Source organism: Numenius arquata, chromosome 11, assembly GCF_964106895.1.
Source record: "Numenius arquata chromosome 11, bNumArq3.hap1.1, whole genome shotgun sequence".
Classification (NCBI taxonomy): Eukaryota; Metazoa; Chordata; class Aves; order Charadriiformes; family Scolopacidae; genus Numenius; species Numenius arquata.
Genome location: NC_133586.1, coordinates 35,906,785 through 35,921,605, shown reverse-complemented (window position 1 = coordinate 35,921,605; position 14,821 = coordinate 35,906,785). Strand labels below are relative to the sequence as shown.

The 14,821-nt window shown below is 47.0% G+C and overlaps 1 protein-coding gene across 1 annotated transcript in view; it reads left to right on the top strand.

The window, feature by feature from the left end:
- Positions 1 to 14,821, top strand: part of NSD1 (nuclear receptor binding SET domain protein 1) — a 58,247-nt gene that overhangs the window by 26,107 nt on the left and 17,319 nt on the right. The window contains exons 5-15 of the mRNA XM_074156344.1: positions 1,821 to 1,942; positions 2,090 to 2,372; positions 4,207 to 4,316; positions 5,395 to 5,464; positions 6,238 to 6,356; positions 10,691 to 10,834; positions 11,265 to 11,388; positions 11,947 to 12,147; positions 13,558 to 13,737; positions 14,083 to 14,239; positions 14,524 to 14,729. Of these exons, the coding sequence (XP_074012445.1) occupies positions 1,821 to 1,942; positions 2,090 to 2,372; positions 4,207 to 4,316; positions 5,395 to 5,464; positions 6,238 to 6,356; positions 10,691 to 10,834; positions 11,265 to 11,388; positions 11,947 to 12,147; positions 13,558 to 13,737; positions 14,083 to 14,239; positions 14,524 to 14,729 (1,716 nt within the window). The remainder of the gene's footprint in view (positions 1 to 1,820; positions 1,943 to 2,089; positions 2,373 to 4,206; positions 4,317 to 5,394; positions 5,465 to 6,237; positions 6,357 to 10,690; positions 10,835 to 11,264; positions 11,389 to 11,946; positions 12,148 to 13,557; positions 13,738 to 14,082; positions 14,240 to 14,523; positions 14,730 to 14,821) is intronic.

Below are 14,821 nucleotides of genomic sequence, written 5' to 3'. Positions count from 1 at the left end.
CTAAAGCCGTGAAAAGCCCATTTTGTAAATCAGCCTTCCGTTTATATCAGGGAAGGGCAATTACATAGAAAGTGGAATGATGCTGGAGGTTAGACTAACTGCAGTTTACAGAAGAGGAGTTGCATGTGTTGGTGGCCGGTGCATTGAAAAGACGTGGCTAATCCTTGTCCACAGCAGGCAGAGTATCAGTGTAGGAGATCACAACAGCTTGCAGTCACAACTGTGTAATTTCTACTCAACTCTATGTAAAAGTCTTGATCATAGTTGAATGGCAACATTTGGCATATTTTTGCTACAAACTTTGTGGAGTGAGTTAGAGCAAATAAGGCAGAAGTGAAGATTGGTGGAATTTGCTGACTTAAAACATTTTTATAATTAATAGTTTCATCAGGTATGTGATTTACCACTGCCAATCAGGCTGCATGTGGGATTCTTGTATGGGATTTGCTTTGGGGGGGGGGGGGAAAGCAGTTAAGCCAGCCCTTCTGGCACAGTGCTGTGCTCTGCTGCATGGCTTTGGGGCTCTAAATAGTTGCCCAGTGAGGATACTCAGCCTATAACTGGTTATGTGCTGAAATGTGTATTTCACCCAGACACCTGTGCAGAATGTTAATAGAGGCTGAAAATAGCTGTGTTTGAGAAAGTTGTTCCTTCTCTTTTGGCCAAGTTTGACGTTTTCATGCTTGTTTAACCACAAAGCCACAATAAAGTGTAGCAATCTTGTCCAACATCCCTGTTCTGAAGTGTTGCACTGGAATGCTTTGTTATAAAATGTTTCCGTTTTAAAGAAGAAAAAGCCACCTCCTACTCAATGAAAAGAAGCAAAGAGAATATTTACTGTTTGTTCCTAAGCTTCCAAAAGACCACAAATGTTTTTGTGACTGGGAGAAATCTTTCAACAATATTATTTAACAATTTTGAAAACTAATAAAGGGGGAAATTCAGCAGTATTCTGGGAAGTGAGAAAACGACAGAAACTTGCATCATCTTGCTTTTGTAGCTTGCTGAGCAGAGATGATGTAGAGTATCAGGGCTCTTTTTTTTTTTTTTTTTGAACTTGCTGTGCATTGGGGTGGCATAGCTTGGGTGGATAGGTTTATATCAAGGAAATACCTGTTACTGGGTTTCCCTTGCGATGGTGCAGTGTTGTGCAAACAAAAGACATCTGAGCCCTGAAGAACCTGCAGTTGCTGGCGAGGACTGTTTGCTCTGTGGTATCATTGTGGAATCTATTGTCGGGAAGCAAAGGCAATAAATGGGCTTGCAGTAGCAGATGGGGAATACAAAGCTTTTGTGGTACATACAAAAAATATACCAGGGAGGAGGAGAAAGGAAGAAGTTAGGCTTCTGTGTTACTAGTGAAACTAGTGACTGAACCGTGTTACAGGAAAGCAGTGTTTTCCCATGCCCCTGCACTAAAACCAAAGGAGTTTGGGTTAAAGCAAAAGTAGCATGATGAGTCTGAGTTGCTAACGGACTTAGGTTTTTAGGTTTTGGTAAAAGTACTGCAAGAAGGTTAGATGTACTTTGGCTAAGAAAGGAGCCTCTCAGTCAGGTATCTAGTGTTTTTTGATTTCTTATCTGAACTGTTTGAAGTCCCTTGGGTCCTTTAAAATACCACCTGCCATGTCAGGATTGTGGAAAATAGGAAGCTCAAAAATTATAAGGCTGTATCAAAGAGAAAGAAGTGTCAGGGCTCTTTCCATATGGAGTCTCTGGAAGAGAAGGCAGGAGAAGCTGTTGTCTACAAATCATGAGGAGAATTTTGTCTCGTGATCGTCTCAGAAACACAGTCTTGAAGCTGCTTTCCTTTTTCTTAGTACATTCAGAGAGGAAACGCCTTAGAAAGCCAAGTAAACGGCTTCTGGAATACGCAGAAGAATATGATCACTTATTTGCACCCAAGAAAAAATCAAAGAAGGGCCAGGAGCAATTGCAAAAGGTGGGTGAAGGCTAATGTGCTCTTTGTGGTTATTACTCTGGGGCACTGGTCGGTGTGCTTTTGACGTGTTGTTGCTGTCTGAGTGTTGTTGCTGTGTGTGGTGCTGTGCAGGATGAATGTTTTCACCAACATGTTTCGCTGTGCTAGGTGAATTCTGTGGTGAGGTCTGAATTTGAAGGAGGTCTTCCTGCACAATGCAGTCCTGAGGGAGACACCCAGCGGGGACAGAGTTCTTTGGTTTCAACTCCATCTTCAACCAAAGAGTCCCCTCCCATCCTTGAAGCAGAGTGCTCCTTTTCAGAACTAGGATCCCATCCCACTGATCAACTTCTAGAAGAACCTTCAGACTTTCCAGAGCTGGTGCTGTCTTCCTCAGACGTCTCTGAAGTTTCTGCCTCTCCAGATGCAGAAGAGAGATTCCTGAAATCAGGTGAGAGGTTGTGTGATTCTGCTGCTGTAAGTGAATGTGTTCAGTGGAAATTGTTGCTTCAGTCAGAGTGAAAAGGTTAGTAGCTGTCAATCTGTTAGTTTGGTTTTGCTTTGATTCATTCAGTGACCATTCCTGGTGCCGGGAGGGGGCAGAGGGCAGATGCAGTGGGTGACCTGGTGAGCTGGATGATTACACTTAGGCTTTTAGCTTTCTGTAGTGTATGATGGTCTCATTAGGTCCTGGCACAGAACACCGTTTTGTCCAAATGAAGAAAGTCACAACTCCTTTTCTGAGTCCGTGCCATCTGTGCTTGCAAACAGTGGCATTCCTTTAGCTTGAAGGTCTCTTGCTGCTGTTAAAACCCTTTGGGTGAACGTTGCTGTGCTGAGGTTGATACGCAAAGCCTAATCTGCATAGCTCGTGGGGTCACCTTTTGCTCTCCTCGTGAGCTCAGGGAATTGTAACGCAGAAATCCCTCTGGAGATTTTTTTTTTTCTTGAAAGTTCTAAGTAAGCATCTGTAGAAATTGTCAGAGGTTTGTACTAGCAGCAAGCCAGGGTCTTAACTTCCAGTAAGGCACAGTATACAAAGAGCGAGTGTGGTCTGACAGGCTTTCCCCCTTTCCAACAGTCAGTACTAGGGTCTACTTTGCAGTATGTTCATTCTCTGGTAGTGTCTAAAGACATGTCCAGGGTTAAAGCCCTGGTGGTCTGGCTGTGCTAGCTTGGAGGGAACACTGTTCTGCTCAAAAGGGCCTACGATCAAAAAAAATGAAACTGACCCGCTAGAGAGAGGTGTGGTCACTGGGAGGTCAGTCTGTTATGTTTGAGGGTAGAGGGATTGCCTTTTGGGGGCTTGTGGATGTCAGATGGAAACGGAAAGTTGGAGAGGATTAAAGGAGGAAAAACTGGGGATGTGAACCTGGGGTTGGAGATGCAGGAAAACAGTAGACAGTGCAGCAGTGGGAGCAAACGTCCAGCATGCAGAGGTTGCAAAGCTCCACCCCCTCCTGAGAAATTTCACCTCTTGCTGAAGCAGTCAGCAAGACTCCAAGCTGTGGGCAGAGGCTTACCTTGAGAACGATGCCGTGTTGTCCCTTCATGAGGCTTCTCATGCATAAGCACACATGCAGAGGTGTGTGTCACAGAGGGGACACAGCCAAGGCTGATAGAGCAAGCAGATGAACGTGGTGAGACGGGTAGCAGGCTGTTCTGTGGAGTCTTGCACTCGTAACATCATCATTTCCTGGTGGTTAAGTTTATACTGTTTCCAAAATAAGTGTGGGTGAACCCAGGTCTAGCAACTTGTTACCTACTAAGTGGCAGCAAAAAGCTTGAGTAGGAAATGGTGCATGTTACAGCTCGTCAGGGGTGTCTTTTCCCAGGTAGTTTTAACCAGGAGTGTGTCCTTTAGCCTGTTTACTATGTGCAGCGTGAATGCTGGTGTGACTGGCGTGGGAGTGGAAGCAGGGCTGTATTTGTCAGTGGTAGGACTGGCTTACGCAGATCAAAGCAGTTGGGAAATTAGGATCTGAATCACACCGCCAAGATGTGTTACCTCCTGGCATTAACTTCATAGTCTGCCTTCTGTGGGTGGATTTTTACATTAAATATTAAGGTATGCCAGAAGGTCATGGCGGACTGAGGTCCGTTTTTGTGGAAGTTGTACAGAAACGGGTAATTGTCATCTCTGCCCAAGGAGCTTATGATCCCAAAGACAGGGTGAAGCAAATTGATTGTTTTGTATTGTTGGCTGGTGTTTGCTTAATGGTGGTCTTAGTCTGGCTGAAGAGAATAAAACCTCTGTTTATCTAATGTGAAGAGTTTCATTCCAGGAAACTTCGAAAGCAAGCGTCAGAGGAAGCCCACTAAAAAGCTCTTGGAATCCAATGATTTGGACACTGCCTTTATGCCAAAGAAGGAGGAGTGGACTCCCCCAAAGAAGGTACTTTCTTTTGAAAGCCAGATAGAAAACGAGTCCAGACAGCAGACCATGCTGAATGAGACACACAGTGCAATGGGATGTGGGGTTTTTTGTTGGCTGTGGCCCAGGAGTGAAGGTCCACCCTTCCCAAAGGTGCTGGTTGCTGTGTTATGATGAAGAAATCTGCTGAATACAGATGTGTTCCCCACCCTTCCCCACTTGTAATGAGGATTGGGTAGTTTTGGCTGGAAAAATCTCATCGCTTCATTGATTTATATGGAAAAGGGAGTCATCTGGATGCTGGCTGGGAAGGCATGAGCAGAAATGTTCTGCGCAGAGGCTCTCTGTCACTGTGATGCTGCAGTGTAGCTTGAGCTTGAACCTAAGGCTTTGTCCTTTTCTGTCAGATTTCCTCTGAGCAGCGTTTCCTTTGTTACCTTCCCAAGTGGGCTAGTGAATGGTATGTAAGTGCAGAGCTTTTAGCAGGATGGAGGCTTGAGTTGTACCATGTGTAGTATGCAGTGCTTGGTGTGGAATTTTAAATGAACGGTCTTCTCTGTTAAAAACTTAATATTAAATGACCCGGTTTGGAAAAAGGCAACTTGTAAAGAATTATTTCAAGTGATGTACCTGCACAAGACTCATTGGCACTGTTTCTAAGGTTGATTAATAATAGTTTTCCTCCTTTCCTTTTTCCCTCTGTGTGGCACAGTCTAATACAGTTATCATGGTTGCAGTAATGCAGAGGGTAGTGTATTTCAGTCTTAAGCTCCATAAAGGCAGAAGAGAGTCTCTATTCCCAGCAGTTTACAGGGTGTTAGCAGCCTTCCTGGGAGAGCTCAGGAAACAGCGGAAGATGCTGGTGAGCACAAGACATGGCAGACTCGGCATTCCCCCCTGCCCAGAGACTCACTTTTCCATGTGGGATCTATCACGCTCACAAAACAAATGGTTTTGTATAGAATCTCTAATCACTGATGAATTCATGACCTGAACTGTAAGTTAGACATTGCAGTCATTCGTAAAGGCTCTGAGTGGCTGAGGAACGCGCATCTCTCTGATTTGCATCTGGTGACTTGACTCTGTTGTGTATTTGTAGGGCACTGGCCCTTCAGAGAGCGATAGCTCTGAGCTCTACTCACCAGCCCACTTCCCGGACCTGGGAGAAGGTAAGTGAAGGCAGGGCTGTGGGGGTAGGCTGTTGGTGACATTTGGATCAGTGCCTGTGGCTTTGTTTGTGAGGACTTTGTGTGTCCTGGGCTCTCAGAGGGCACTTGCTGCAGCTGAGGCAGTGTAGCAGCAGAAATAGGGACCAAGTTTGTTTACCCAAGGTACTGTTATATTGCTGATTTCTCTATGGAAAGTGGAGATGCTGGGCTCATGTTTCCATGAGAAGATGTTCTCTTCTCATTCATCGTCTGGGTGCTTTAAGGAAACTCATCAGCACAAGTCCTGTACCAATACTCTGTCTTTTGCCTGATGACATGCCATGACCAGGCTCAACAGTGGCTGCCCTGTCCCATGGACGGTTGTGCAGCTGTGTCATACTCCCTCCCCGTCTGCCTTTATATCACGTTGGTATTGACATGAGGAAGTCTTTGTTGCAGTGCAGTGGGAGGAGGTAGTTACCAACTAAGCAGTGTAAGCTTTGTGTTGGTAGCGTTTCTTCTTTTCTGCTGGGGGGCTGTCTCAGGAAAGTCAGTGATACTGTTCAGCAGCCTCGCAAAAGAAGCTTAAACCAGTATGATTTGGTGGTGCTCTGATGGATGCAAGACAGAGGGCAGGCTGCCTAGAGGCTGGTACTGTCCCAGCCCTTATGCCCTCGAAGACAGTAGGACCCAGGCTGAAGCTCTCAGAAAAGATGTAGAACTCGCTGGTGGCACCTGTAGCAAATGAATTATTTCTGCATTTTTTCTTGAGTGGTCTTTCTGTTGCATCCCAGCTTCTGAAAAGCTCTCGGAGAAGCAGCGGAAGCGGAAGAGACAGCGCCATCCCTCTGCTGCAGTTCATTCTAAGAAGGAGAGAAATGAGGAGGGGCTGGGGGAGACCCCACACTCTGAGGTACTGTTGGATTTTCCTACCTGCTGTCATCCCTGTAATCTGTCTGCTACTTCCCAGGGCACTTGGCAGAGCCCAGGCCAGGTCATCTTTGGCTGGCTGGTGTGTCAGTTGGGAGTTTGTCCCACTGACATGTCCCACTGTCCCACGATGTAGTTGCATGAACTGGGGTTGAAGCTGAAGACACCACCTTGATTTAGTAGCTATGTTGTGGTGACAACTTGGGCTCAGTTTTTAAGCTGCTACTCAGCTAATTCTCCAGGAGAGAGAGGCTGTTCTGATCTGATGGAACCAGGTTTTGCCTGGCATTTTGCTTTGCACCTCAAAAGGTCTAACTGCTGCAAAAGGTCTTCTCTGGTGATGGTGGGAATCTTGCCCTTTTACGCACCAGTATGAAGCGCAAGCACTAGACTTTGGACTTCAATCCCTTCTTCCTCTTGCCCATGCACACCAGGGTGAGATGAGAACCACGTTGGAGGGGATGGGGGGACTGTCTGTGACCACTCACAGCAGCCTCTGATTACATTCTGCCATCCAGCAGAAAGGGGTAATTGGGGTAGCTCCCTTCTACTGCATCCCAGCACAGTTGGCGTACAAATATCTCTGACAAGCACATTTTGCCTTTTAGGAATGAGCCAGGTATCACCAAGTGTAGGGGAAGCAAGACTTTTCCTGGGAGAGGCGGGACACCTCTGGGCCTCTCACCATCGCCTCTCACTTCCAGTGGCCCAGGTTCAGCAGCAGGCTGTTCTGTCAGGATAGTCAGTATGTATTTCAGGAGCTAACTATAGACATATATTGTTATATTTGTTGTTATACAACTTCCAGGAGAGCACAAACCTCACACCCCTTTCTGAGCAGCACCAGCCACCCTGCTGCTATTGCTTTTTGAAAAGGGCGTTTCTGATGGGGATGATAAAGTGGGGCAATACCCATGGGCCATGCAAGCCTTCCTGTGAGGGTGTTGGTGCTCTTTCTAAACTGTGCTCGTCTGGAATCATGGTTTGAAGAAGCCTGTACAAATATCTCTGCCAGTGCTGGGGGGCAGTTAATGCTGTCTGCTGTTAAGCACCCACTGAAAGACTGGCTCAGCTCCGAGGCAGCAAATTTTCTGTGAATCTTTTCTAGGGAAGAGAAATGGGGCAATTCAGAGCAGCAAAGTAGCTAGGCCATGGCTCTGAATCCTGCACCCACCATTCCCTGCAGAGGAAGCCCAGGGAGTCTTAACTGCCTCCACCCTCGGACATCTGTGTTGAATACCTGAAGTTAGGTATGGTAAACCATGTCAAAAAAAGAGGGGGGGAGGGGAAAGGCAATGCTTGGCACCTTTTGCCAGCATCCATTTCTCTGTGATTGTGTCTCTTGAGCCACTGTGGTGAGAGTATTCACCCCTTGGCTTAGTTGAGTGCACGGGTGCTGATGAGTATTGGGGTGCTATGGAGATGCAATTGTGTTTTCACATGGAATTTGGACCACTCTGGTCCCTAAGCGACTTACCACACACTAGGCAAGGAACTCCACTTTGTGCTGAACGGTGCTAGAAGAAATAGACAGTCTGATGATACACTGCAGTGGAGCCCTGGATCCAGCTGCTTTCAGTGGGAAAGAGGGCAGAGGAAAGCTTGTCTGCCTGGGCTGAACTAAGCAGCTTTCTCTGTCCTTGCCTGTCTGTGGAGCCAGGAGTGCAAGTTCACAACATCAGGGCAGCAAGAGACTGAGAGAAAGGGATGGAAAATGCTGTTGAAATCTTTGTCAAGGTTGTGAGCCAAGGTCAGGCTGTGCCAAAGAACAGGCCAGGCTTTTGAGGATGTGCCAGAGAGAGCTCTGGAAGAAGACCCAAGATGAGAGACCTGCCCTCTGTAGGAGGTATGTAGTTTTGCAGTGCTCATGCTGGGTAGGAGAAGAAGGGGGAACAGTGTGACAGGTTCTTTTGAGCGATGTCCTTGAATGGCAATCCCCTTCTCTTTGTTCACAATGCACAAGTATCTGGCCTTGCCTATGCTGCCTAGCTCTGACATTCCCTTCCCTGTGTGGTTCTGGAACCATTGATTAAAATAGGCTAAGATCCTGGTGTGTGAAACGTGCAGATTGGCCAGCTGTTTGCAGAACCAAATAGGATGGGCTTAGGCTGAAAGAGCAGGGCTAGAGCACACTGTGCCACACTGCCCCTCCTGACAGGGACCTTGGTGACCATGAGAGGGGCTGAGCTCACTTTGTGTCTCTAACACTGGGGCCCCAGCGTAAGCAGAAGCTATAGCTGCCGTTGTTTGCCCGTACCAGTAGCTGATTAACCCTGCTCTTGTTCTTCGTTACAGTGACCCCTGCAACCCTAAGGTCACTGCTGAGCAGAGCAGAAGAGGGAGCACCTGTGTAGGAATAGGAAGACCTGAGCTGTAACCAGTCCTTGGAGCGCTGGTCACCAGTGCTGCTCCTGGAGCATTCCAGGAGTCAAAGCAAGTGTTTGGGCCATAGGGCAGCAGACTAAAGAATTCCTAGCAGAAGTATCATAGCACTTAGCGATGGTCTTTTTACTGATGCCGTAGGGACCTTTCCCTTCGCTGTGCCAGGGCTGTGTGTTAGGGTGGCAGCAGTTTAGTGCTCCTTATCAGTATTCCCGCAGGCTGTATTGCTGCCAACCTTCCAGTGAGATTGTGCTGATAGCCTGTGAGGTTGTATACCCTATGGTATGTTGGACAGGCAGTAGCTTGTAGCTGGGACTTTACTGTTTTTCTGCTCAATAAAGGCAACTTAAACCCTTCATCTTTGTATTGTGTGCTTTGATACATCATCAGTGCACCTGTGCATCATTGCTCCACAGAAGTTGCATGGCTTTAAAATGTTCCTGAATAGAAGTGTACTGCTATATTCAAGGAATGGAAAAAAACCCACAACAAACCCAAACCAAACAGGCAAAGGAAGCATCATTAACTGACCAGAATACCAGCTCCAGGTTCTTCATGGATCTCACTTTAAGAGATCTTTATGTCCTTGTTTTGCCCAGTCTAATAATGTGTTCAGAGGGCATTCAGTTCAGCTTACAAACTTCAGTAGCACCACAACTCAGACTGATACTTTCCCATACAGAAAGTGGTGCAAAGCTCCCTCTCGTGATCGTTAGCTGGACACCTGGCACCAAGCAGGCTTGAAGGTACAAGAGTGATGGCTGCTGCTCCTGCCAGCAGTTTGAATTCCTCACACGGTCTTTCAAGTGCACAATTTGAGTCTGGGCATACACTGGATATGGTTTGGTGACCCAAGGAGGAACTGGTAGCTACGCACTGAGATCAGTTGGCTAACTGCAGTGAGCTGGAATATTAAAAAATGACAGAGTCCTTAAAATGTTCTTGCTCAAAGCATTTAGCTAAAGGCATCACTTTGGTGCAGCATTAATGGCCTCTGGAATGGCAGCTGGGGCTGGTGAGATCACTGAAGTGTTGCCTAGACTGTAAGCTGGCAGGGTGGCCTTTCCTAGCTCTTAGTCATCTGTCCTGACAAAAGTGAAGGCAGTGCTGCCACGTGGAGCACCAGGACAGCAGTATTTTGTGGTAGAAACAAGTCTCTCTAGGATACCTGCTGCTCTCCTTCCCTCTAACGGTGTCTGGGACACATGGACACATCAAAAGATGTCCTTCCACCTTGGGAGGCCTTATGACAGGTCCCTGACTTGGCCCATGAGAGTGCAGTTGGACCTTTATCAACTAAAACCCATCTCTTTCACCAGTAGATGTTACGGGCAGTGCTGTGATGCTTGTGAAGGACAGAGGCTTATGAAAGACACCCTACCGCAGGCAGGGTGGTGGTGTATGCTCCGCTGCACTGTTCACTTTGCTCTTGGCCAGCTGGTCCAGACTAACACAGGCCTTGAGCACCCATGTGCCTGTATTTTACTTGGGTTAGGACAAGCTGAGACAAGTGTGGGGAAAAGTCTGGCTCATTTGCTGGGTAACAACTGCAATAAAGATCATTTGAAGTTTTTCATTTGCATTTCCAGTGCAAGCAGACATCAGGATGCTTCTTACTATTCCAGCCTACCTGATTCGTTTCTATGCAGGGCAAAACTTTTCTTCCTCAGCCATGACTCCTTCCTCAGAGAGGGGCTATGCCCAGGAAAATAATTGTGTTGAGTGTGTATTTTTTAATGATCTGGTAAACTAAGAGCTTTTTCCTTTCCTTTCTCATAAGTCTTTTGTTAGAACTGTGTGTGGGATGTTCTCTCCAGGGTGGGTAATATGCACAGACCAACTGCCAAACCTGTTACATGCTCAGTGGCTGAATTTGTAGTTTCCGAGTCAGGACAGGAATTACTGACAGCACTGATTCTGGATTTCTTCTTAAAGGGGGAGACATCGGTTCATGGGACTGCTGCAAGCCCCAAAGAGGGTAATGAAGAAGGGTCAGAGAATGACCATGGAGTGCCTTCGTCCAAAAAGATACAGGGGGAGCGCGGAGGAGGAGCAGCTCTCAAGGAGAACGTGTGTCAGGTAGTGTCCTTGAAGAAATCTCTTTCAAAACTTTACAACTCTAGAGTGTTTTTGTGTAAGTTCTGGGACATGCTAGTGCCCCACATAAGCCCAGGTAGCCTCAAGGCGCTTATTGTAGAATGAACCAGCTTTTTGTGCACTGAAATGAGCTTTTCCTCTGTTATCGCCTCTCCTCCTGCTAACATTTACAGATGTTCGGGAGAGGTGACCAACGTAGGATTAGTTTTAGCTGATGTATGATAGCAGGGACTGGATGGCAAACGGCAGTGGTGATGCAGAAATTACCTGAATTAACTGACACAAGGAAAACTTTGCATTTTTCCGCAGGGGTCTCTGCTAGCAGTCCTGGCCAGCACATGGATTGTTGTTGTTTGGGATGAGTTGCGGAAGGAGGTTGCTCAGAGCTGACATTGTGCTTCTTTCTCTGCAGATCTGCGAGAAGCCAGGGGAATTGTTGCTGTGTGAGGCGCAGTGCTGTGGTGCTTTCCACCTGCAGTGCCTTGGGCTCTCCGAGATGCCAAAGGGCAAATTCATCTGCAATGAGTGTTCCACAGGTACAGCAGCTTTTGTGAGCGCAGGAGGCCAGGGTCCTTGCTGTGTGCTTACCTGGTGCTCCCCTTGCTGGAGTGGTGTGCCTGCAGTAGGGTTGCTAACTAGCTTTTAGTCCTCTGATTGTTGGTTTGGTGTTTGATAATGACTTTCTAATGAACTGATCTTACTGTTGATTCAGGCATGTGGGGTGCGAAGAAGTGAATGTCCAGGATCTGGTGGGAAAGAGAAGGGGAAATTCTTATCTGGAATTAGAGAAGGATGGTGTGGGGGAGGATGAGTCTGGAGCGGGCTGGAAAGGGGGGAATGTCTAAGTAGGGTTGTTGATTTTTCTTTTTTCTTATTTTTCCCTGGCCTGAAATGACAGCTATAATAATATATTTTTAAACCTGAAGTTTTATTGCAGCTGCAGGCAAAACCAGCCTACTGTAGAGATCTGTGCTTTGGGATGGGTACAGCAGGTTGGGAAGCTGTGCTGTAGTAATAGGCAGCTTGGTGTAAGTGTCAGGTCTTCGTTTAGCCCTTCTACGTGACTGACGCTATTTCTGTTGCTCTCTCTCCAGGCGTCCATACCTGCTTTGTGTGCAAGAGCTGCGGGGAAGATGTAAAACGGTGCTTGCTGCCCCTCTGTGGGAAGTATTACCATGAAGCGTGCATACAGAAGTATCCGCCCACAGTCATGCAGAACAAGGGCTTCCGATGCTCCCTGCACATATGCATGACTTGTCACGCTGCTAACCCAGCAAACATTTCTGCATCTAAAGGTACTGAAATCTTTATGGGTGCTTTAGGGGATGTAGTTAGAAGCTTTTTCTTTGTTTAATGTCCACTGTACACTTACTTGGTCCTCTAGTTCTTTATGATGATTTTCTGTCCTTGCCACAGTGCTTGGTGTAGCTGAGGAATAGCTTCCCTCGGGGGAGTGGAAGGGGTGGTGTCGGTATGCGAGGTTGCTGCTCATCAGCACTCCTGATGGTCAGGCACGGCAACTAAAATGTTCTCCTCTGTCCAGACACTTGGATGCCTGCACGTCCAGCAATGCCACATGCCTCCCTGGGACTTTGAATAAGTCTCTGGAACTGTACAGACACTCTCAGGTTTCTCCTGCATACTTTTCGCTCTGCCAGTGCTGCAGACGGTGCCTGCTTAGCAGCGCTGGCTCTCAAGACAACGGTATAGAGAGTAGCCTAGTAAAAGCTATGATACTGTTCTAGTTCTCATTGTTTTTTATAATGCAAACTTTTCATCTTGTAGTAGTGACACCCTTGGGCTAAGCTTCTCGGGCAAACATTTGTTTGAGCTGTTTGCAGCAATACCTTGACCTTTATCTCACACAATTAAACTTAAAACTTTTGTGATTGCATTATATGTTTGCTTCTGAAGCTGCCTTTCTTTAAGTCCTTGGTGTCTTAAGACAGCTCTATTTTTAATCTCAGGGTCTGTGTTAAAGTTGTCTTTTTTTCCCCACAAATCAGTGTTCAGTGTAGAAGATGACACTAAGGTCTAAAGCCCACAGCTGACCACTTTCCCCCTGAATATTTGCATTGTGTTCCTCTGACTTCTCAGTGATCAGATTTACCCCTTTCCTCCCTCCTCTTCTCCCTGCTTATAGTCTCCTGTGAGGAACTGAAAACAGGCTCTCAAAAACCTTGGATAAATTAGGCCTGTAGGCAATTCTGAATTCTCTGTTCTGGAATTTCAGGGTAAAATCTGATAAAGTGGAAAGGCAAGTGCCGGTGTCTTCAGAAGCTACGCGGATTGGTTTCATTATGTGCAGCTAAGCACTTGGAACACCCCCTCTGTAATTACTGTCTGAGCTGATTTACTAATTATTTGTGTATGATAGGAAGCAGTCCCAGTCTGTGAACTCTTGAACTGTTTCTGCACAGCATGCAGGAGGTTTTTAACTTCTAAATAATGCAATTTTATATATGTTATATACAAATAAAGATATTTATACTTTTATACATATTTTGTTATATTAAATAATTTAATGGGAATCTGGTGAGTATGTCATGCATGGTCTATAAAAATTAAATGTCAGTTTCCTTTTCCAAAGATTGCTTATGGTTGCTCATTTTGAGCTTAGGTATCAATAGAGGGTAGGTTTGACAGGAAATAAAAATCGTCCTCCTTTAGAGGTTCACTGTGCTCCCGACGTGTTCTGGTGCCAGGTCGCCTGATGCGCTGTGTGCGGTGCCCGGTTGCGTACCACTCCAACGACTTCTGCCTCGCTGCTGGGTCTGTGGTCCTCGCCTCCAACAGCATCATCTGCCCCAATCACTTCACTGCACGGAGGGGCTGCCGCAACCACGAGCACGTCAATGTCAGCTGGTGCTTCGTCTGTTCAGAAGGTGAGACGGTCTACGCTGGGTCCCCTGGGTCGTGTCCCCCCCCCGCCCCGGGAACACCCTGACAAGAAGTCTAATGAGCAGGCAGAAGCTTTGCCCATCCAGAGTCTTCCAGTGAGAACTGCAGAGAGCAGATTGCCTTCCTATCCGTCTGCGTTTAAGACCAACTTCAGGCTAGGGCTTTTTCTGGGTCCTTAGAAGGGGTCTTTTTGCAGCACGAGTAGGGCACAACTCTTGAAAAGGGTTTGCAGAAGGGTATCATGCCCTTTTCTCAGCTGTGTCTGTCAAAGTGTGGAGTCCAGGGCTTTTGTGCAGTGACTGATAAACTCCTCCTCCTTTTCTTTGCAGGGGGCAGCCTCTTATGCTGTGAGTCGTGCCCGGCTGCGTTTCACCGCGAGTGTCTAAACATTGAGATGCCAGAGGGAAGCTGGTATTGTAACGATTGCAAGGCAGGCAAAAAGCCACACTACAAGGAAGTAGTCTGGGTGAAAGTCGGGCGCTACAGGTAGGTGAAACTAGAACAGACTTGTCCCCATCCCTTTTTCCTGCAGTGCTCATTGTGACTGAGGTGAGAAGATGCTCCTCTCTTCAGGGTACAGTGCAGCAGCCTCTGGCTTTTTTGCATACATGTAGCAGCTGGTAAAACATGTGCTTCCCTTCTCCAGTAAGCCACCAGCCTTGCTGGCAGCTCTCACACACTTTTTCCCCCGTGTCTCCGTGCAGTAGCACTCTTCTGAGGCAGTTGGAAGTGAGGAAGCCAGAGGTTTCATGCCCTTCCCTGTGTTGCAGGTGGTGGCCCGCTGAGATTTGCCATCCTAGGACAATTCCTGTCAACATCCAGAAAATGAAACATGACATCGGTGAGTTCCCTGTGCTGTTCTTTGGCTCCAAGGATTACCTGTGGACCCACCAGGCCCGTGTGTTCCCTTACATGGAAGGTGATGTCAGCAGCAAAGACAAGATGGGGAAGGGCGTGGATGGCATATACAAGAAAGGTAATTTGTCTTCATCCAGGGAGATACATGTTCTTTTTGTCTTCTTTTGCACTTGAAGAAGTGGCACTCTTGTAACAGAGAAAAATGTCATC